Source organism: Lottia gigantea (assembly GCF_000327385.1).
Source record: "Lottia gigantea unplaced genomic scaffold LOTGIsca_1, whole genome shotgun sequence".
NCBI lineage: Eukaryota > Metazoa > Mollusca > Gastropoda > Lottiidae > Lottia > Lottia gigantea.
The window spans coordinates 6,065,369-6,090,056 of NW_008706746.1; the positions used below are offsets into that span (position 1 = coordinate 6,065,369).

Genomic DNA, 24,688 nt, shown 5'->3' on the forward strand with positions numbered 1-24,688 from the left:
CAAATTATTGAGTGATGATATATTTTTGCAACCATGAATAGTATAGGCCTATAATTGATTTCACCATACTAATAATTCCATTTTTATCACAATTTCAATAATAAATGTTCTATAAATATATATGTACAATAAACCATACAATAGAGATGTATCATATTTATTCACACACATAATCATTATCATATTACACACGTCATCACACTTTGAATTGTTAATTGAATTTTAATGATTAACTTAATGTGAATTGGAATATCAGGTTAAAATAGTCATGCAGTCTTACAATGGCTTTCCAGTGATTAAAATATAAACATGGACAATATTTATGTAGAGGGTTATTCTCACCAAAATTTTACAAAGTTTCTTAATTGTCAATGTAAAAAGTAAAGGAACAAAACTCTATATTTAAATCAATACAAAATGAAGCTGATGGTTGAAAACACTTAAAAATTGATCAGAGAAATTAAATTAAACAACAAAAACAATAAGAGTTTAGTTTACACTGGCATATTTTTGTTTACAGTGGGTCTTATTTCAGTCAAATATCAGACATTGTTTTAAAAAGAAAATTGTTTATGGTAAAATGTGGACAGTAGAATATGGTGACATCTCTATCATCTGGTAATATTTAAATAATGTTAGGATTCTGCTGTTAATAAATTACGTACATCATCTAATACATTAGATAAGAATGTATTGTCGGTACTTTTACCATCTATTTTGAGTGAATCATTCACCTGAAAGAATAATATACAGTGATATAAGCTGGACAACCATACTGTGTAAATATCACTTTCGAGATATTTGAAAGGGCGATAACTCCTCAAAACTGATGTAAGAGGCCTAAATCTTGAAAAAAGCCTTAAATTTAATCTAAACTAAACTTTCTCAAACCTTTCCATTTAGGTCCAACAACATCCATTTTAAGTTTCATCAAAATCGGTTGAAAACTAAGAGAGTAATAGCATATTCAAGATTTTGGAGCAAGGGCAATAATTCTGCTTCTAACGGTCGAAAATAGCTCAAATTCGAACTTGATCTTCGTTTTATGAATATGTATACACATACCAATTCTATTTGATTCCATCAAAAAATCTAGTTTTTAGAGCGTTTACAAGCAAATGTTGACTGACTGACGGACGGACAGGGGTACTGACAATATACGTCCACATAGAGATATGTGGGCGTATAAAAACCGTTCATCGAAAAATCGTGAATATGGAACTTGTCCAAGATCTCATCAACATAAATGATCACACCAAATTTCATTCGAATCAGATGAAAACTGTAGTCTCTATAGGCCTGTTTTCCATTCCTTAAGTGAACAAAATACTGTTTAATAAAAAAAAACCACAGGAATTTTGTTTGTCTTGTATTTTGTTTGAAATGTCAAGTACAAGACAAAATTATTCTAAGATATCAAAACCATATTACCTTTTTGACTAGTACACAAACAGGGTGACCTTGAATGGATCTACTATATAATGATGCACTATTATCTACTTGTTCAATCACTAAAATAATCAAATAAATAATTCATAGGCTTATACATAACTTAAAATAGATTACAAAAATCAAACCTTTTCTAGAATGTTATATCCCAGACATAATATTGTGACTGGGATTGGCAGTAAAGCTTTCGTGGACAATGATAATATGGTAAACATATTCAATAGCTTACTTACCTCGAAAATGTAAGAAGAAACAGAGTTTGGTTAATGAAATATGTAATATGGAATCAGTTGGTGTTAGCTGTAGAGATGATTTGGCTGTTAAATCTCCACTAGATAATAATGTTGTAAAGTCAGCACTGTAATAATTAATATATTGATATATAATATACTGATGACAATGCTAAGGCAGATCTTTTTATTTGCCACTCTCTAGTCACATTTCCTGATCTGGATTGTGTAGTAGATGTGAAGAGATTTCAGGATCTGTGATATCTTCTCTATAAACATGAATAGAAATAACTTAAAATATTTACCTTTTGCAAGGAGTTGTAACTAGATAAGAAGAACAAGGTAATGATAATTTAAAATCTATTTTATCATGACTGGATCCATCAGCACTCTGAAATAATAAAAACATTACATAAAGGAGAATAAACAAATAAAGTCTTCAATTTGGAATAGGCTACAACTGCATAACTTGCTCCTGGTTTTCTAAACTCATTTCATTGACTACAGTGATTATCAACTAAACCATTTCAGAATGTAAGACCATGAAAAAAGTAAGTGAGGTTACCTTCACAATGTAAGTTAACGTTCCGCGTAATTTTTGAGGCATAGTGATATTTTCTACAGAAAACGCAAATTGTCCTTCATTTTGACTTTCTGGTAATATATTAAATGGTACTTTAACTGCATCTGATTGGTTATTATGACCAAGCTGAAAAATATAATAACATATGTTAAAACTTTTATTATCAATCAAGTTTATTGCATTAATCTTATAAACCTTTACATTTAAGCTATTTTTTGGGGGGTTAAAGACAAATTCAGATGAACAAAGTATCAATATTTTACAGGAGTTTTGCATTTGATGACTATATAATAGATCACCATAAGTTCAATTGACTTACCCCACGGATTAATTTGGTATTAAGAGTATCTAACACATTAAATTCTAAATCTTTGATGTTATTTTGGGATAAATTAGTAAACACTATAGATACAATAATTTGATCACTTCTCTGATTAGTAGCACGTACTTCACATGTCTACAATAAAACATTGAATAATTCAACTTAGATAATGTAAGCTAGGGTATCAGTTGGTATCAATATGTTTCATTAATACTACTAGGTTTTTCTGGGCAATGTTTGAATGTTTAGGACAGGTAGTTTTATTTTGTATTGAATGAACCCGAATGTCAACTACAAGTTAAACCCAACAAGATCAAAATAAGTATAAGATCTTTATGTATTTTATATTGAACACTTTGATTTTGTAATGAATGTATACAACATCTTACCATTTTTAATGTTGTATTTTCAGCTAGTAACTGATAACTGGACATTGGCTGGAATAAAATACCATTAAAATTAACATAGTTCATATCAAAACAATATATTATCTTATACATATGTTTCTTGCAGGTCATAGTTTCTTACAAAAATTCTCATACAAGATTTAATGAGTTTACACTACATTACAGCTGCCATTGTGTCATTCATTAGTCTTTATAACAAGCACATATTATTATATAACTTACAGGTAGTTGTACATCAAGAGGAGTGGGTTGTTGAGACACTGAAATATTTTCTTTAGAAGGTGTCGTTATTCCTTCAGCTACTTCATATTCACTTCTTTTTAACTTTTCTTTCTTTTCCTTCTTTTTCTTTTCCTTTTTCTTCTTTTCTTTCTTCTTTTTTGTTTTCTGTAAACATAAGAGATTTCTTTTTTAGTATATAACACTAACTCTTTCAAAATTAATAGCTACTCCATCAGCTACAAATGGCTTGATCCATATATGAACAGCTTCTACCAAGTTCCATCTGTTCCCATTATCTTGCTCTGTAAGGTATAGCTGATCTTAATAAATCAACCTATCATATTGCACATTTCCAATAAAAAAATTTCCAAAAATCTTTCAACACAACTTACTTCCTCGGTTTTATCATCTTCATCAGTTGATAAAACTATGTTTTGTATATCACCATTAGTTTTAGTAAGAGTTGTAGATATTGTATTAGTTATAGTTGTATTGGCTGTGGAAGGGGAAGGAGTAGTGTCAGCACTCTCTGACAACCAGAATTCTATATCATCATTCTACATAATATAACAATCATATTCATATCCTATTCATTTCCTATCAGCGGCATTGTTGTTGTTGTCAAGTAATTCTTGCAGTGTTAAGACATATTGTCTGTCTAATCATAATAATTGTGATTTGCTACATAATTCACATTTATATTTCTATTTAGAAAACTGCACATTTTCAGGATCTTTGTTTTGGATTTCAAAATGTGTCCCTGGTTTGATAAAACATGGATTAAGGAACTCTTTTGTTTCTCACCTTGTTTGTTGGTTTTGTATTTTGGATCACAGATAAACTATCAACATTATTAACCTCTTTAACTTTGACCTCTTCACCTTTCTCTATATTATCTCCACCATTTAAAGGTGTGGCAAGTAAAAGACTGGGCATTTCATGGTTATTGCTTTTTGATTTCTTTTTCTCTTTTTTCTTGTCTTTGTCTTTCTATGATAATAAAATGGATTGTCAGATTGTGTACAAAATAAATTAAAAGCAATCAGATATTTTGGGTATACACAAAAAGTTCTTCTGTAGTTCTTTCAGCATATAGTATAGTAGCCCGACAAATCTGGTCTTAATATTCTACTTGCAGTCCAATTAATATTAGACAGGCATTTCAGTCTAGGGTCTAACAACCGGACTCTTTAGTGATCTAAAAGTGGGTCTGATTAACTCCCATAAAAAGTGCCATTATATGCCTAGCCCAATCATGACAATATCACATCCGTACATCACGTCCGAGGAACGGTTAGGGCCAGATTTGACCAACTAATAGTATAGTATTATAGTGAAATAAATAAATTTCTCAGGGCAACTTTCAATTGATTAGATTTTCAATACCTTATCTTTCTTGTCCTTCTTCTTGTCTTTTTCTTTAACCTTATGTTTTTTCTTCGTTTTTTCTGTATCAGGTGGTTGATTAGGAGAGTCATTTAAAACAACATGATGTGTTCTTACTGGAAGTCTTTCGTCATCACGTAGTGGCCTACAATTATAATCAATATAAATTGATTCAAACCAAATAGAAACAGGATATTTTTACAAGTGCTCTTGTTAGTCAAGGCTTGAAATAAGCGTCCAGACACAGACATTGTCCGGTACAATCTAGTTTGAGCCAGACATTTTGTCCGGTACCAAATGTATGTTTGAAACATAGTTTCTGATCGTTACTAATATACTTACTGATCTAAGTCCATATCTAGTTTTTTATTTAAATCATTACTATTATCATCATCATTATCATTATCAGATAGATGAATACCCTGTAATATAATATATAGTTATTTCCTAAATATATCAACAATAATTAAATGAAAGTTATTCTAAAACTTATTGAGGTAAATTTTTAAGACTGATAAATGAGAAAATTTATGCACTTTAAGATCAATCCTATAATAGTTTCAGTTTCACCAGAAAAGACTTATACCTCAGGCATATCTACTACTGTACTAACAGCATGCAGAACTTCTATATCATGATCTGATTCTTCATCACCATGTTTTCTTTTCTTCTTTTTACCCTTTTTATTACGTTTATTTTTACTGTCTGTATCTTGATAGGCTGACAGACGTGCATATTTATCAGAGGAAGATCCTACAATGTACCACTCTTTATAATACTTCATCAATTTCAATAATACCTCAGCTAGTTACTAGTTCTGAATTGTCAGTGGTAATTATGTCTCCAAAATCAGAAATGAAATGAATGGGAGTTTAATATCCTGCTTTCCTGCTGCTGATTTGGGCTAATGAAGACGGTCAATTCTCTGAAGAGTGCAAAGATAGAAATTTTGCCAGGAACACAGAATAAGCCTACTTTTTTTCGATCCCAACTGTCAAGGGACATCACAGGAGAGTCAGGTTGAAAAATACTGAAGGTATTATCTTGACCAATGCAGGTAAACGAGCAAGTGCCTACGTCACTGAGACACTGCGGCTATCCTTGATACATGAGAGGTTTGAATAAATACATGGTGATGGGGTTACATTTTTCAGTAATGTGGCAGGATAAAGATGAATAAAGGAACATACCCGGTATATGTAATGGTACAGAGAGATTGATCTCAGCTACTGGAATGTTATCAACTTTAACACTATCATTCTTACGTCTCTACAATAATACAAAACTGTTCATCCAAAGTTTACAAAGATTGAATGTATCCAAAATCTCATCAATGTACAAAGGCATAATAAGTTTCATCAAAGCAGTTGCCTTTTTCACATTAATAAGCCAATTGTCCGTAAAAGACTGGCATCCAACCCACATCATAATATGGGCATATAAATCAAATTTCAACCATATATAAACTAATAATATTTACCTTGGATTTGCCATCATCTTTCAAATAATTTGGATTGTGTAGTTGTTCTACTTTTCTTGCTGATCGACTCTGAAAAGAACAAATAACATGTATCATTAGAAGTGTTGCAATGGTTAATCAATTAATCAGTTTCGGGTAGATTTGAGATGATCGGTTAACTTTATTAGAAGTTGAAAGAAAGTATTTTGACAAAAATATTCCTCACTTTATTAATCTTTAAACTGTTCTTTTCTCTAATAAATAACCTTTTCCAGACAGGGGATTGAACCCATGACTTCATGGATAGTGAGAATGCACTGTACTCAATGGGCCACCACAGGCCCTGGAACCAATAAATTATGCTCTCTTATGATTTTAAATTGAACCTAAATTTCAGTTGAATTACAGGCACTTGTTTGTATCTTTGTCATAATTTTATAATGCAGAGGAGCTCATTAACACATTTTGAATAAAAAAACACATTTTAGGATTTAAATCAAACTCACTAACCATTTCAACAGTAATTTTTTGTGAAATTGATATAGATCTTGTTATCCTATCCTTACAGTCTATGTCTTTTTACATATCTCATACATTACCTTCATTTGCAATTATAGTAGTAACATTACCTTAGTTATTTCTTCTTCTGTAGGTTCATAAGTTTTTTTACTAGGTGTATCATCATATTGGTATATAGCCCTATGTTCTTGTGATACACCCATAGTAAATATTGATGCTCCTTGTATTTCATCTTCTTCACTGTCTGATGGCGGGGCATTGATCCATTCATCTAAATCTAACCTGTATCAATAAAATAAAATTGGGTATTAATAAAAAAAAAAAATTGAAACATGAAATTCAGGAACATCACAAGATGACAAAATATATATTACACAGTTGATAAGGTTTGTATTTTAATTCAGGAAATGTGTTAAAACATACCCTTCAGGAACTGGAACTTTTTTCTGAGCTTTCACAGCTACCGGGTTTAAATCACCAGCATATAACTGTTCTAATTCATCTCCCATTTTAGCACCTTTTTCATGTAATTTACCAACATATTTAGCTACTTGTAATATACAACATGCCTGAAAGATGAATATAACACTAAATATACCTTCTGATGCTCTGTGACACATATTTACAACAACTTTCAGGGTAGACAAAAAGAATATAAATTTCCATTGTCATGGGAAGGGTTATTCATGTTGATGGGAACAGCAGAGAAATTGAAGTAAGAAGTGGTAACCCTGTGTATCTGCTATATAATTCAGTATTGTGTATATACTTGTGATTACAAAATGACACAAAAAAAATTCTACATCTCTAATTGGGAAATACATACTCTCTCTTGGACTTCTAAATCAGCACTCTGTATAAATATAGGTAATTTATCTGATAATAACTCATTGACATTCTTTAACATTTCTTCATTTTCCTCATCTTCAGCTCTCTTCACAACTTTACCATATAATTTTAACATATTCTGTACATACACACTCTGTATATGACCAGGTAAGATGGTTATTTTAGGACGCAACATACATTCTAATGTATTTAAAGGATCTGATAAATGTCTGAAATTGAGAAGAAAACTTTTATAGCAAAACAATGATTTATGAAAGTACAGGGATGATTCACAGGCATTTTATTTTGTTTTGGGGCAGAATATTAACTGGATCATTATTTCTACTAAAAACAAATGGAAAAAAAATTCTTCTCGTTAGTATACTGTCAGATAAATAATTACTAAAACATTTGCTAAATCAGAGAGCACTTAAGGTAATTGTATTATCAAATTTCATGTGAAGGATAATAAAATATGACTCCTGATCATAGACATTATTAAGGAACATTATCTATTGATCAATGTGAAACTGCAGTAAAAGTAATACTCACTCTGCAAATTCTCCACAAACCCATGCAGCTGCATACAAAACTTCACATATACCATTTCTCTGAGAATTACTTACTAATGCATGGGAATTCTCTAACAGTAATGCCTGTAAAATTACAGATTCAATGAAGTCATACTAAGTTGAATGCTTCATTTCATATTTTCACATGGCGGCAACTTAACACAAAAAACAAGCAACATCAGAGATATTTCAAAATAATTAAATGGTATCACAGGAGATGAGATGAATTCACTATATAAGGATAAAGTAAATGGAAGTAAGAGAATTAGATAACTACATACCATCTGTGTAACAGTAAAATGTCGTATAGCTTGTACTCTGATAGCTACATCTAACATCTGAGAGGCTATTAATTTACCATGTCTTGTTCCTTCCATCCTGGTTAATTCTACCAGTATACTAACATACCTATACATACAGAATTTAATATTTTATATGAACCAATGTTACATATGATGATTTAAGGTACCTAAAGAAAGTAACATCAGCAGCTTAGAACCCAATTTTCCAAATTAATCAGGCTTTTGAGCAGAATTGGAATTGTAATCCCGACCCAAAGTGGTTGACAATGCTTAGATGGAATGGCAAAAACTATAATAATATTTTATTTGAGTGTATACAAATTTTAGACTACTAGCAGTAGTGTACTTGAAATGGGACATATTTTATCAGTAACAAATAATGTCCATATTTGTCTTCCTTTTGATATTTTCTCTCAGTATAGTATTACATTGTCGTGTGTTATTACTAACCATTCAAAATTGGTAATAAATTGATAATTAGATTGACTACATATTTCAATTATTTTAGATAATAATTCATCTCTATAATGTGAACCTTCAGCTTTATCCATATGTACCATTAATTTTTTGACTATTTCCATTAAATTCTTCTTTGATACCTACGAATATAAATCATCACATATACAAAAACATTCATAGGTATTCAGAGAAAAGTAAATCAAGTGCAAGAATTATTTTGTTCAATATCTGACTGACAAGAGTTCTTTGACACATACATACATGGATATGGCAGTCTCATTCCTAAATTACCCTAGATAAATTATGTATACACTTACCATGCCATATAATAAATCTAAAGCTCTAATTCTAATGGATTCATCTTTATCATCTAAACATTGTAAGATTAGATCTTTATGGGACTGAACACTTTTCGGATGAGTTGCTAATATGCGTGACATGGCTAATAAACCTAGATATTTTACTGAAAAAAAAAAACATTCATTTCAATTGATAGTCAGGAAAATGAATTCAAGATTGAGGTTTGGTTCTGTAGCAGTCAGTAATATCTTTGGCAACTTAACACATCATCATTTGTTAGGTTATATCAACAAATGATGGTTGTGATATCCATCCTCACTCAGTCTGTGAAAGTTTGATGAATTTGAATAAAGATGACTTTGATTAAATCATCTTTTCTCATTATTTTAGTTGATTTAAATATATTTTATTGACAAAAAAAAATCAATTGGAATTGGACACAAGTCCATTATTTTATTTGACCTAGCTGTGAATGGGTGAGGATAGTCTAGGAAAGATTACTGTTAAGAGGTTCACCAAGGACTAGTTGGTAGAAACAATCCCTATGAGCCTAACTAACAATATATGGTTGTTTCTTTTGTATTTTACGTTTCACAAAATTACTAGAAGTAAGGATATGTAAACTCTAACTAAGTTATTGAATCTTAGAAAATGCAAATAAACTTACAGTTTTGGTCTGAATCTTCAATTAATATTCTTAACTTCTGAACACACAGCTGAAATATTTAATAACACTTTTACGAGACGTATTTAACGTTAGAAATCATTATTCCATGCAAAATGCAATCAAAATGCTATAAAGGAACAATGCAAGGAACAGAGCATTCAATTAAGGATCAAAATGTTTTAGTATGGGACGTCTTAATTTTGGTTATTACATAATCATAAATTCATAACAAACTAAATGGCAACAACTAATCTGTTAGTAGAAATGAACATGGCTTAATATATAAGGTTAATTTTAGATGAAGATTTGTGAACCTAGCAGGGTTAAAGAACAAATTATGGCCCAGGAATTTTTTTTTAACAAATATTGATTGAAATCATTATCAATGTTTTTATTTTTTGATTGAGAAGGAATAACAAGGTATTGCAAGTAAACAGATGTGTAAACAGACCAAGGGTAGTAGATCAATAACAATATATTGACATTACATATACCACAGCTGTCAGTAAGCAATAACATTCATATACAATAAAGCCACAGACAACAACTACTTTACTCTTTATTGTGTTCTTTTTTCTGTAAGTTCATTATATATGATCAACATTGTCTCATTATTCCCGTTCAATGATTAATATAAAGATGTATGGCTAAGGATCAGAAGGTAGACAGGATCTTAGAGAAATATAATTCCTTCTTTAATTCTTATATTTGTAACATAGTCAAATTGCTTAATTTGTCAGAAAAAGTCACGTAATCATTGTTTTAAATGAGCATAATCCTCTATAAAGAATTGAAGTCTGCACTTTTTCATCTACAAAGCAAGAGTATTATAAGGCAAGAAGCAACAACCCCATATACATTATACATTTCTCTAAATCTACAGCTTAATGGGCACAGTAAGTAGGCCTTTAACCCTTCACCTCCAAATAACTAAAACTAATAATTCAGTGCTCTGAAATAATTTCTAATCATTGCAAATTTTATATTAATTCTAAAGATCACCACCACTGCTCAACATCATTACTGTAAATATAAAGGTTTAAACCAAATTTGAACAAATGAATATTTGGAGGGGAAAAGTCCATCACCACCTTCAATGTAACAATAAATTTCATTCATTCACTTTCTTCTATCTTCAACTCTCATAATATAGTTTATCAATGTTGATCAGATTGAAACACAGCTCTAGATATTTTGTTTCACTCATTTTCTTTGGGTTAATCACTCATTCAAACATTTGACATCATTTATTTAAATCAAGTATGGACTAATGATTAAGGTATTGTACCTGTCAGTCATTTGACTAGTTGAACATTACCCTTGTTAAAAATGTCTTTAGATTTAGATTGAGCAAAGAAAGCCACAGAAAATAATAAAACCAAACACCTAGACCTATATTTGAATTAGATTGTTAATCAATTAATAACTACAGCCTTCTTAATAATATATAAGTATTGAGTTATAGAACTAGATATCAAATCTAATCATTATTTGCTGAAAAATATCAAGAACTTGACTGGACTTTGATTGAAATCAGCAGATTAAGAATCATATTTCTTGTGAGAAATGTTCATAATAATGAAGCCAATCCCTGCTTATGGAATTGTTTGATATCATTGTCATATTAGCTTATATGTCATTAAGCTTTGTACGAGAGTTGAAGAGTAGAAATAAAGGGAAATAAACGATATATAAATAGTAAGATGGTATGTACCTGTATACTAGCAGAATGATTGGGGATGCCTGAAGATATAGAAACGAGTACTGTAATTAAGATAGAAATAACATATCAAATATTAATTATACATACAATTTAACCAGAATCTACATTATAATCTACATTTATAAAAACCTACTAGAAATACTTGAAGCCATTTTGACATAAAATGACAGTGTTTTTCACAATTACATTTGTTTTGAAAGTGATAATAGTTGGTAAGATACAGAATATATCAATAAAAATGATTCATTGTCATCATATTATCAGACCTCTTAACAATGTGAAGCCATTACAGTATAACCACCTTTCTTGTATGCCAGTAAATAAAGCCAATCATAGCCTTAACAGAGACTTTATACATTGTAACATTGTCTAGAGACTTTCTGTCGAGGACTCTGATCATCAACGTACAATCAAATCATTCAATCCATTACTTGTATATTGCAGTCAAGGTATAAGATGAAGTTTGTTATAGCATGACATTGTGAAGATGATGATAATTAGATTAACTTGGAACTTTCAGTCAATTCTGTTAGGATGTATTAAATCACGTCTGAAAAGTTATAGGAATCTCATATCACAGAAGTCACTTATTGCTATGCTGAACAAGTGATATTTATCTTCATGTTGAGGTTGTATTCTGATTTTCCAAAAACATGGACAAAAGCTCTCATTTCAGAAACAATATCAGTCCATCAAAAATTAAAAGTTGGAGATAAGACTAACAATCAACCATGATTTTGAAATTAACTACATGTAAGCTTATATAAGATTTATCAGAAGACACATGTTTAGCTTGTTGAAACAAGTGGTTACCTAGAAAGATACACCCACTTCCCTGATGAACTTTCAGTATATCAAGAGCAGTTGGTAATCTGTGTCAAATCATTCTAAAAAATCTTATTTGTCCATTATATTATTGATCTGACATAAACTGTCGCCATTCACAAACCACATGTTAGATAATTTAAGTGCATCATTTATATCAAATAAAAACTCTAGTCTCTATTGTGTTCACAAACAAATTTTGAAGCATATTTCCTAGTCTCTATTGTGTTCACAAATAAACCTTGAAGCATATTTCCTACGTCAAGGGCAAAGACATTAAAAATCGGATAAAAACTGTAGTCTCTATTGTGTTCACAAGCCATTTGTGTATGGATTGACAGGGGCGATGACAATATACAACCATAATGTGGGCGTATAAAAACAGAAACAGTCCATAACAGATACATTCCATATTGACTGAGGAAAGGGAATATATAGGAATAAGATATCCTACCTGCTATCACAGTATTAATACATTCATATAACAATGACATAGCTGATGTACTGAAAATATATAAAAAATGTCCATAAAATGTAATTTTCAGTTACATTAGGTAAGTTTTGACAATTTCTTCAATGCTATCTTATGTTTTCAAAAATTTGGTGTAGAAAATATCAATTCATTTTGTATATCAATTATCATACGTAAGATTATGATACATTATCTAAGATTCTGCTTTAAGAATCATGAAAAGTTCTGCCAACTCAGTTGATTCTAAGAATGTTACATGCGTACCTAATAGACATGAAAAACCCATCAGCAGAATATACTTACCTGTGTATTAAATTGGTTAATGGTTCTATTAATTTCTTTCCTAACCTAGGTTCTAATGGTGTTAAAGCTCCAAACTAAAAATAAAACCATAATAATTAATTTATCTAAGACATTAAGAAAAGACAGTGATAGGTGTAAGCTTTTAGAACATAATAAGCTGTTAATTGTTATAGTTAATTCTTCTAGTTCAACAAATGGTTGGAGACGTATGTGCTTCAAAAGAAATTGTATGAGTTGATATATATTGCAACACAAATTATCATTCTTACATATTACCTGACATGCATGGTTCCACACACCATAAAATTGTTTTAGAATTTAAGTATGATATTAACTGCATGCTTACCAATTTGATGATTTTAATTAAAACCCAATTATTCGTGGAACTGGTCATAAGTTTAAAGAATAAGGGAGCTAAAGACAGGTAGTTTTTAGGATTTTTTCTGGCCAATTCACAGATGACATTGACAGCCGCAGACTGGGCTCCTGAAAAAAAAAAACAATATTTCATCATAATGATAGTCATTTTAATCTCTTTATCATCAAACAGTTATTTTGATCATATCACACACAATCCAATGGTGTCCTATGAAAATTGTGTCCTACATCCAAAAAGTACTTTATTTTGCAATCATCATCTATGTTTGAAGAGATTGATCATGCGACAGACTTTGTGTTAATGAAAAGTATGAAATTGAACACAAACCAGGATCTGGATCTTCTAATTTTTCTTTTAATCGTGGAAAAGCTGGTCGTAAAGCTTCAGGAAATTTAAGGAATACTTTATACATAATCAAAACAGCTTTCTTTCTTAAATAGGGTTTCGATGATGTCATCTGAAAATTGAAGAAAACTGACCTCAGCACATAATTATTCTTATTTAGGTGTCAGAAGTAGATTTCATCATATAATTATTCTTACTTACTGAAATTTACTAGACATTAAAAATAAACTATATCAGTTTCTACTACACCATTTCATTATTTATCATAAGAGGTGTCAGAAGTAGATTTCATCAGATAATTATTCTTACTTATAGAAATTTACTAAACACTAAAATAAACTATATCAGTTTCTACTACACCATTTCATTATTTATCATAAGAGGTGTCAGAAGTAGATTTCATCATTTAAAAATATATTCATCAGTTAAAACCAATATTTCCTGTCACATCAGAAATGGCTAGGGTTCATGTTAGATTAACTTAATGGGGTATTGCACTTTTTTGTAAGTTTTCAATATCAAAAACATTGTAAATTATACCATAAAATATTCCAAAGTATGTTATTTATATCTATGCATCTTCTTGATCAAACTCAATTTGTATTAAAAGGGTTAAATAATATTGTTAATTAAGCAGTTTGGCCTAGTTTTGGTGTTGGGCTTTAAAATGGCTTGGTATTATTAGTTGAAACCTTTAGAATACATAGGAGAGACTTATTACCAGCTGTCGGAAATGATAAAATCTTTAGCTGCTTGATTATGAATTTTCAAAAAATCTTTAAAATATTAATAGGTCACGGCAAAACCTCAAAAACATTTCATCAAATTATCATCCAATTCAATAATGAAATAGCTTGCCAAGCAAGGTAACATATGCCCACTAACAACTCTCAGAAATAATAACAAAATCTTTAGTGGCTTAATAATGAATTTTCAAAGAATCTTAAATTTAAAACATCTGTAAATCAAGGCAAAAACCTTATCATCAAATTCAAACATGACCAATGTCGCATCGCTGTACACACAATTGCAATAACTCGGAAACTGTCATCCCATAATTACCAATTTCTAACTTGACCAAGATTGGATAAAAGCTGTAGTCCATATCGTGCCTGCAAGCCAATTTGACAAGTTTTTACTAAGTCAACGGCAATAACTCCACTCGAGTGAGATCTCATCAATATATACATGCATAACTTATTTCATGTAGGTTGGATAAAAACTGTAGTCTCTATTGTGCCAACAATCAAAATTTGATTCGTTTATACTAAGTCAAGGGCAATAACTCTGAAACTGTTATTCCGATTATTACCAATTTCAAAATTTGACCGAGATCTCATCAATATATATATGCATACTAAGTTTCATCAAGATCGGATAAATATTGCAGCCTTTATTGAGCATACAAACCAAATTTTAACGCGTTTTTACTAAGTCTAGGGCAATGACTGTAAAACAGTTCATCTAATTATTACCAATTTTGAACTTGACCGAGATCTCATCAATATATACATGCATACTAAGTTTCATCAAGATCGGATAAAAATTGCAGCCTTTATCGTGCATACAAGCCAAATCTAACGCGTTTTAAATAAGTCAAGGGCAATAACTCTGAAAACATTCATCTGATTATTACCAATTTCGAACTTGACCGAGATCTCATCAATATGTACACACATACCAAGTTTCATCAAGATCAGATAAAAACTGTAGCCTCTATCGTGCATAAAACAAATGTTGACGGACGGTACCGGTTCTTCCGTTTACCCATGTACAGTAAAGAAAAATGAAAAAAATGTGGTAATATTATCCGTCGATGAGGCCATACTAAATGAGATCATAAAACTAAACCTAAACTAACCCTATGGAAGACCCCGAAGGCAGCTGGACCTTGTTCCACACATTTGAACATATGGACATCCCTGTCTAACCCTAAGACACTAAAAATTCGATTGTTTTGATTTTTATTTTTCTGTTGCGCATGGGTAAACAGAAGTGCCGGTAAAATAGCGAAAAAGGAACTAGACACAACTAAATATCCACTTAGAGAAATTAATGGATGGATTTTGGTGTATATTTTTCGCAGAATGTCCTTAATGTAAAATAATAAGTTTATAATTAAGCTTAATACATTTCAGATTGAAAATAATATCTTTTGGCATGATAATAGATCATTCAGCAACAGTATATCTCAACTATTATTAAATATCAACTTACCAATGTCATGATGTCATTAGCTAAATCTCTGGCTAAATCAACTGTTATAAAACATGATAAACCATTTAATGCTACACCAGCATCATACATATTTTGACTACTTAAATCCTGTAATAATAAAAAATAATAAAGATATTCAGGACTCTTCACTTCCGAAAGACATGAAATCATTAACATATAAGATTAAGGTATTAAGGTAAAAAGTCAGATATAATAAGTAAATTCTTTTTAAAGCCAACAAAATCAGATAGCAAAGGTAGGCTCAATTTTTGACAGTGAGCTGTGAACACTATAACTGATTAGCTTAGCTAAAAAAAAATCTGTTTCTGTGACTAATGTACGATGGGTCAAACAGATGGCCAACCTGTCCCTTTAAATATTCCATATTTCTAAATTTCAGCTGTAACCTCTTGTTTATTGACACTAGTGTCTATTTTTGCAACATCATCACCATAAAACCAATTACATGGATAACTTAATTAAAACTAGAGAAGAAGAATGAGTCCAAGAATATGGAAAGCAATCAACTAAAATTCAATACTACTCAACATGATCTATAGAATATACAATAAGCTAATTATATTACTATAGAGACTTGATCATTGATTTTCTTCATGTCATAATAGAATATAGTAATCATAACCATGTGTTATATTAACTTACCTTTCTTATCATATTGGTTGTCAACATCAACACATCAGTTCCATCGTGGAAGCTCTGAGATGCTGCCAAATATCCAATTCTCTAAAAAATTTAGACATTTATACAGTTATATTTATCCTAAGCCTAATTTTTTCATGCTTCATTATACTGTGAGGGCTCAAATATTTTCAGCACATGTTTCAGACAAGTAGTTAACAGTTCCTCATGTAACCATACAAATAAAATAACCCCCTTTGATATAATTGAACAAATAATTATCCCATTTTAAAAATACTAGAGATTTTCTGAACTTTTCATGTGTACCGGGGTTCTAATAGCATAGATTTGCATTATTCCAATTTTTTAGTCAGGTGTCTGTAGTTCTAGCAATAATTCTAAAACTTAGTGTAATTGAGAGAACCACAGAAACCTTACTGAAATTTTTTAGAAAATCTCTTTACAATCCCTTTTATGTAAATATCTCAAATGTAAGTTTACACCCATTCATATAATTCATATTCTCTTAATGTAAACATGACAGTTTCAAACTATTAAGTTGCAAAATCAATATATCTAATATTTCACATATTTACCTTATATGTAAATTTAGTTGAGCTCATCACCTCAATAACATTAAAAGCTGCCCAACTTATATCATATCCTAGCATTTGTAGCTAAAATAAATGAAATATGAATGTAATGTATGCATAAAGACGAATCAATGGATCAAAGACCATTCTGATGTAAAAATTATATTTCTGAAGAAAATGTACGCTTTAATTCATAAATCATTTTCTCTCAAAAAATAAATTAATTTAGATAGAAATAGGATAAAATTGACATGAAAACACAAGGATCATGTTATTTTAAACAAGCATTCATTCAACTCTAATAGTCCATCAAAAAGATAAAAAATCAGTATGTTACAAATAGAACATTACCCTGAATATCAGATTTAATTAACATACACTGATCAGCACAATCATCAATTTTCTTCTTTATGAATATTCCAAACATGATCATGAGGAAAATAAGCTTATTCCATTACCAGGACAACACATAATAATGATTTCAGACAGTCTGAACCCTAGGAAAAATCTATATAAAAAAATTAACAGTACTTACATAATTTAGTTTACTAACAGCATTGGCTTTCACTGCTAAATTATCTTGTTTTAATTCCTGTTTTATTTCATCAATACAATCAGCTATATACTTAGACTAAAATGAGAAAAAATTAATAAAACTGATAATTTTCACATTGGATACAAGAACCTTTATATTATGGTATATATTATAACCTTACATCAAGAAACTCTTCATAATTCATCCTTCTCATAAGCTTACAAATGCTATATTGTATGTATCATTTCCACTGGGTAATTGAATATGTTATGAGTTATGTGATATGTAATGTTTCTATACTAAAAACTAATTTCAGATAATTACAACATGAAATAGAACTCAACTTAATGATGATTGTCTCATATTTTTCATGCATATTGATTACATTGAAAACATCATTTTTCAAATGGGGAAAAAAAATTGATTTGTCCAAATTCATGAAGTATTTTACAGACAGCATTTTCTGTCTGGTCGCTTCAATCATGATTTGAATTTTAGTCTGTCCTTTCACAAATAATCAATATCAATTTTTCAGAAGCATGCTTAAAAAATATAATTTTCTTAAATTTCCAAAATTATTCATTCAAATTTCCAAGGAATCCCATTTAGTGACATTGACTTTTATGGATTACCTTTCGCAACTAGCAACATCACCAAACACTTTAGTTACATTGAAGGAACCACAGACTTCTGATTGAAAATTGGAATGATGCATATTGATGATATCAGTATTTCTGATACACATAAAAAATTTAGAAAATCTCTTTAAACAATCTATTTAATAAGCAATGACAGAGATATACTCTAAATTTGTCAGAGTCTAGAATATCATCAGAAAATTCATCAGAGACTGATGATTCACAATGCTATAATAACATAGTCAAGAAACAAATTATGTGTACTATACATGATATGAAAAGAAATGAGTTTTTCATCCTACTTTTATGGGCTAATGAAGATGGGAAAAGCCATGCAATGTACAATGAGGGTAATTTTGCCAGGACAATGGCATTAGCCAACTCATTTTTCAATTTCTAACTTTCGAGAGATCTTTAATGTGCACAGCCTGAAGCATGTTTATTGTCCCTTCAATGTTTTTTCCACGTCAGCTCATCCAACCTGCATCACTGACAGGGGGAAAACTCTGAAAGTATTATGTCGGGATTGATCCTTAAACAAAGGGAAACAGTACTTTATGCATGTGGAGTTTCATGAAACAATTGTTATGTTTGGTAAGCAAGATAGATAGATATCGGCTAACATATTGACAATGAGGACCAAAGACGTCTGATTCAGATTAAAGACATCATGCTTTGTGCAATAGGAGAAATTTTGAAACTACTGGTACGGTACCAAAATAAAACAGGTGTATATGAATTTGACAGTACATTATGTGTAGTGCATCTAATAAATATCCTATGCTGCTGGCATTATAAATTTCATGGCTGTAAAACAGCACATGACACAATATCCAGGTTTACTTCTCTACATGCTAAAACTGGCTTTGTAGCAAAGGGCAGCCTTGTAGAAGATAGGACTTGCAGGCCTAATAGCAGGCATGTCAAAGCTTAAGAATTCAAGTACTAGATCAGGTCTAAATGGAATATAATAAGTCAAAGGAAATATTGATTTTATTTTCTTGACATACTGAGCTGTATTTCACAAACTGAGGTACACATAACAATTACAGGAGTATTCAGTCATATAGATATAATAGAAATGAAACTACAAAAGTAACTGTCAAAGTGCATATTGAGTGCCCCACCCCTTAATTGTATTATACATTATGTATGCTATTATTGTTATTTCTTGATACCTCAGATTCCTTATGATTTCGTATCCCTCTAACTAAATCCTGTAAGTTCTTATCCATGACCCTATCCAGGGTTCCTTTCACTTTCCTAAGCGCCATTCTTAAGGACTTGGTTAGTCTTCGATTTAAAATGACATTATCAGTACTATTTCAATATAATTTTCACAAAATTTCAGCCGACAAAATGCAGATTACAGAGAGGCGAATCCAACATGGCTTCCAACACAATTTGATCATGTGACACATTTGACGCGTACGCACAATTTAAAGTGACGCCTTGCGATAAATTTATCTTTGGCAAAGGGCGATAATAACAATAACTCGATGATAAAGTATGAAAATATCTGTTCAAAATGACAAATATAATCACCATTTCCTTATTCTAAACAAAATTTTCTCCCAGGCAATCTTATGAAATATTATTTGCTGTTTACTATTTATAAATAAAAGTCTAAAGAATTATGAGAAAATTCCAATTCTCGAACTTTCGATCATTCATTTTTCCACATTCCAAATATCGTTTGAAACTATTAAATGCTTAGTAATTGTTAAATATAATTGCGTATATTTTAGAACAATAAGACTGGCTCGTCTAGATGCACAGTAAACTCAAACTCAAACGTAAACTCAAACGTAAACTCAAACTCAAACGCATGCCGATTCAATAAAAATAAACGGACCAGGGCAAATCCTATACAAATCAAATTTTCGACTTACACGTGTCCTAGTACATATGCAGTGGCAGAGCCAGGTTTACGTCCGGGGGGGGGGGGTCGGGGGGTGGGGGGACGGGTTCTCCGCCACTGTGCACATGTAATCGTAGCTTAAAAGTCGCTAATTGGTAGACAGTCGCGCAAAAGGCGGCAAAATTGTCATCAGTTATTAAGCTGCGATTACATGTGTACACCAACCCAATAAAGAACTAACCATAGAGCAAATTCATACAAAGCCTTAGAAAATAAAATTTTCGGCTTAGCCTACATGTGTTCTCAAAACGGATGGCTCTTTGAATTATTTTTTTGCGTCAAGCTCAAAATGCCATGATACGATAGGCTACGTATCGTGACACAAGGGTCACGATACGATACGTATTGCGATATGGTGTAATAGGATAAAAATAACTATCTTCAAAATTTTATATATTAATTCGGTTTATTCCTATTTCGTCCCTTTCCGTTTTGTTCCTTTCCAATTCGCCCCCTTCTTATTCCCATTTCGCCCCTTCCCATTTTGCCACTTCCCATTTTGTTCCCGATTCGTCCTTTTTTGAATTTGCCCCTTTCCAATTTCGCCCCTTTCCCATTTTGCCCTTTATTCCCACTTCGCTTATTTCTCAGTTCGCTCTTTTTCGCAATTCGACCCTTTCACATTTCCATTGCATTTACAACAGTTGAAGACGGTATAAGAATAAGTTAAATACAAAAAAAAGAATTGCGATTAAATTGATATATAAAAAAAATTAAAAAAGGAGTAGGCAGACCTCAAACAGTAACATTATAATTTCAACTAATTGTTTTGCCATTCCAGTCTACTCTTTATCAAATTTCCAAAACCATATAGAACCAAAATAGACACAGGAGCGGAATTCAAGGCACCAGGCAAGGTGTATATGCAAAAAGTATTCACAAAGTCAAACTTGAAACTTATTATAACCATATATCATAGTGTAGCTTATTGTTTTCCTACTGCATTTCAAACATACAAAGGCCAATGCTGGAGGACGACGGGGGAAACACGTCGAAACGTTGCATAAAACTTTAACCAGTGATTGTTGTTCCATAAAGCTGTGTCTATATACTATAGGATTTGTCAAATAGATATACAAAATTTGTCATATAGTCTTTGACTGAGCACTTCCAGGAGTTTGGAATGAAAACCCCATTATTTTGTACATTTTGCGATATTCGCAGCATACCGGTCCAAATCCCATCCCCATTACTGTAATTTTAGAACATCTAGGAGCTTCGTCTAACAAAGGTGCCATTTATTTTGAACATTTTAGGATATTCACAGCTGAGATTAAATGGTTGGTTTCAGTTTCTATACCGAAATTTCTATGAAGTTTCTATGAACTGGTGGGTTCGAATATGGGGCGGACTGTCTCGTTGGGGATACATGACCCATCGTAGTTGAGATTCCAAACGTGGAAGCTACAGCCAGCCAGTCAACAAAAAAAAACAAAACAAAAAACAGCCATTTTCTAAATTCCGAGAAATAAATCAAAAAGAAATTGACCATGAGGGGCTTCGTCTTTAACTAATCCGTAACAGATGGGCATGAACCAGAGGCAGCTGCCTTTCGGCCATGGAAAATTCGGCCCATGACAAAATTTTGTAACAGTAAAAATTATAAAATAGTCAATAAATTTCCGCGGGCTCATCGAAAATTGTCCTACAGGGGCGTGATGTGTGAGAATCGACTAAATTGTTTGAGCCGACTGGTGACGAATGCCGATATCATGCATACGATTGATGCTGATGAGCTGATTGATCTGTTCCTGAAAAAAAAAAGAAAAAAACTCCTGCCATAAAATTGCAGTCACACCATGCCCCTTACCTAAAATGAGAAATTAGGCCCTCTACCGTTCGTTTGCCTACGGCCCAACAAGTCCAAAATCCGCCACTGGAATGAACATACTAATATTTTGGAAAATTTGGTTACCCACCACCATCACTTTAGACTTTGAAAAATAGATTATAAAATAAATGGCCAATGGTCTATCTGTCATGGTATCATATATCTGTAATGCATGATAAGCGTGATTCTGATGACCATGTAAGAATAGCATCCAATTCATCCAATATTTTTCGATTTTCTGCTTTTCAGTAATGTTCGGGTGATTCAACCAAGTTTCTTTAAAATCTGTTGAGAATAGTGCCTTGAATGAGATTTCAAGAACAAGGGCAATAACTCATATCAAATATTTTCCTATTTGTTTTACGAACCTTCAAACCATGTTTGTCACAATCCATCAAAACAACAATTGTGGACAGACAAGACAAGACAAGACCACACCAAAAACAATTTATCTGGGAGGTCAAAGTAAACAAAAGCAAAATGACTTGTATTGTATATTTGAGACACGAATTGCATAATTTTTACAGTATTTTTGAATAAGTACATATACCTAAAAATAAACAATGGGCTTGACTAGTATATTTTTTTTAAAGGGGCAGTCTCATTTTCAATGAAAGTTTAGTGCTCAAATAAATGAAAACTCTAGACCAAAATCTAGATCCCTTGGCATTAAGCTAATCTGAAAATTGAAATAAAAAAATGTGTTGGTTTCTAGAATGCCAAAACTATTTAAAAGATTTACGTTAATTTTAAAGTTGATATGATTTTGGATTGTGTAAGAAAAGTAATGTACAGATTTTAGCAAAAAAAAAAAAAAAAAAAAAAATAGCGATACCATCGTAATACGCCCACATTTGTAATGGCAGCTAATATGTTCGGGAGGTTGACAAGAGTTATCAGTAAATGAATTTTGTCGAAATCCATCAAGAATTGTGCCTTGTAGACTGTTTACGAGCGAATGCGGACGGACAGACGACAAAATACGCCCTCATTTCATGTTGGCGTATAAAAAACCGCTCATCGAAAAATCGTCAAATTCGAACTTGACCAAGATCTCATGAATATGAATCATCACACCAAATTTCATTCAAATCGGATGGAAACTGTAGTCCCTATTGTGTTCACAAACAAATTTTGACGCGTTTTTCCCGAGTCAAGGGCAAAAACTCAAAAACAGTTCATCGAAAATGCGTCAAGTTATAACTTGTCCGAGATCTTATCAATTCCAATGATCACACCAAGTTTCGTTAGAATCGGTTAAATAGAGACGTTTCGCAAACACACGATTACGATTACGATAACGATTTTATAATTGTAAACGTAATTTGCATCGTTATTTGAAAAATGTAAGTTTCGCAAATAAACGATTTCGAAAATTACGATTCATGTCCCAAGACGGGATTCGAACCTGTCGATATATTTCCCGGCATTAGAATGTAGGTCCCGGGCCCACATCATCATGATTTTCATAAGCCTGTAGCTTCAATCCAGCTCACGAACTATTTTTATCAATTTTCGACGCGTTTTAACAAAGTCAAGAGTAATATCTCAAAGATAGCTTGCGTTGCAAGGTAACATACGCCCACTGGCAGCTGTCAAAAAAAATAAAACAGTCTTTAGTGACTAAAGTAACAATTTTCTCATATTGAAGAAATTATTCATGCTGAATAATTCCACAATTTTTTTTAAAATCAATATCAATAACCCAAATACAACAAACAATTAAATCAAAAAGCTCTAATCAAGGGCAAAAAACAACTTTTGACGCGTGTTTACAAAGTCAAGGGCAATAACTCAAAAAATGTTCATCAAAAATATCTCTTGTTAGAACTTGTCCGAGATCTTATCAATTCCAATGATCACACCAAGTTTCATCAGATTCGGTTGAAAACTGTAGCTTCTATTGTGCTCACAAACAAATTTTAACGCGTTTTTCGTAAGTTAATGGCATTAACTCAAAAACATTTCATCGAAAATGCGTCAAGTTAGAACTTGTCCGAGATCTTATCAATTTCAATGATCACACCAAGTTTCATCAGAATCGGTTGAAAACTGTAGCTTCTATTGTGCTCACGAACAAATTTTGACGCGTTTTTACAAAGTCAAGGGCAATAACTCGAAAACCGTTCATCAAAATTGCATCAAGTTAGAACTTGTCCGAGATCTTATCAATTCCAATGATCACAACAAGTTTCATCAGAATCGGTTGAAAACTGTAGCGTTAATCCTGCTCATAAACTATTTTTTAGCAAATTTCGACACATTTTAACAAAGTCAAGGGCAATAACTAAAAACCCGTTCATCGAAAATGCGTCAAGTTAGAACTTGTCCGAGATCTTATCAATTCCAATGATCACACCAAGTTTCATCAGAATCGGTTGAAAACTGTAGCTTCAATCCTGCTCACGAACTATTTTTAACAAATTTTGACGCGTTTTTACAAAGTCAAGGGCAATAACTCAAAAACCGTTCATCGAAAATTCGTCAAATTCGAACTTGACCGAGATCTTATCAATCTAAAGCATCACACTAAGTTTTATCAAAGTCAGATGAAAACTGAAC

The 24,688-nt window shown here is 31.5% G+C and overlaps 1 protein-coding gene across 1 annotated transcript; it reads right to left on the reverse strand.

The window, feature by feature from the left end:
* Positions 1-635: 635 nt before the first annotated feature.
* On the reverse strand, positions 636-19,648 carry LOTGIDRAFT_177167 (hypothetical protein; the record flags this gene model as incomplete). The annotated part of the gene is made up of 31 exons (XM_009045769.1): positions 636-734; positions 1,432-1,511; positions 1,683-1,807; positions 1,985-2,070; positions 2,245-2,388; positions 2,582-2,719; positions 2,974-3,021; positions 3,214-3,378; positions 4,717-4,744; positions 4,942-5,021; positions 5,186-5,352; positions 5,790-5,868; positions 6,080-6,148; positions 6,688-6,859; positions 7,001-7,146; positions 7,404-7,635; positions 7,958-8,061; positions 8,259-8,385; positions 8,730-8,878; positions 9,056-9,201; positions 9,706-9,754; positions 11,420-11,469; positions 12,708-12,757; positions 13,029-13,102; positions 13,375-13,514; positions 13,735-13,864; positions 15,970-16,077; positions 16,633-16,713; positions 17,205-17,285; positions 17,737-17,832; positions 19,553-19,648. 31 exons carry the CDS (start codon positions 19,646-19,648, stop codon positions 636-638), a joined length of 3,339 nt encoding a protein of 1,112 aa, XP_009044017.1.
* Positions 19,649-24,688: the final 5,040 nt, after the last annotated feature.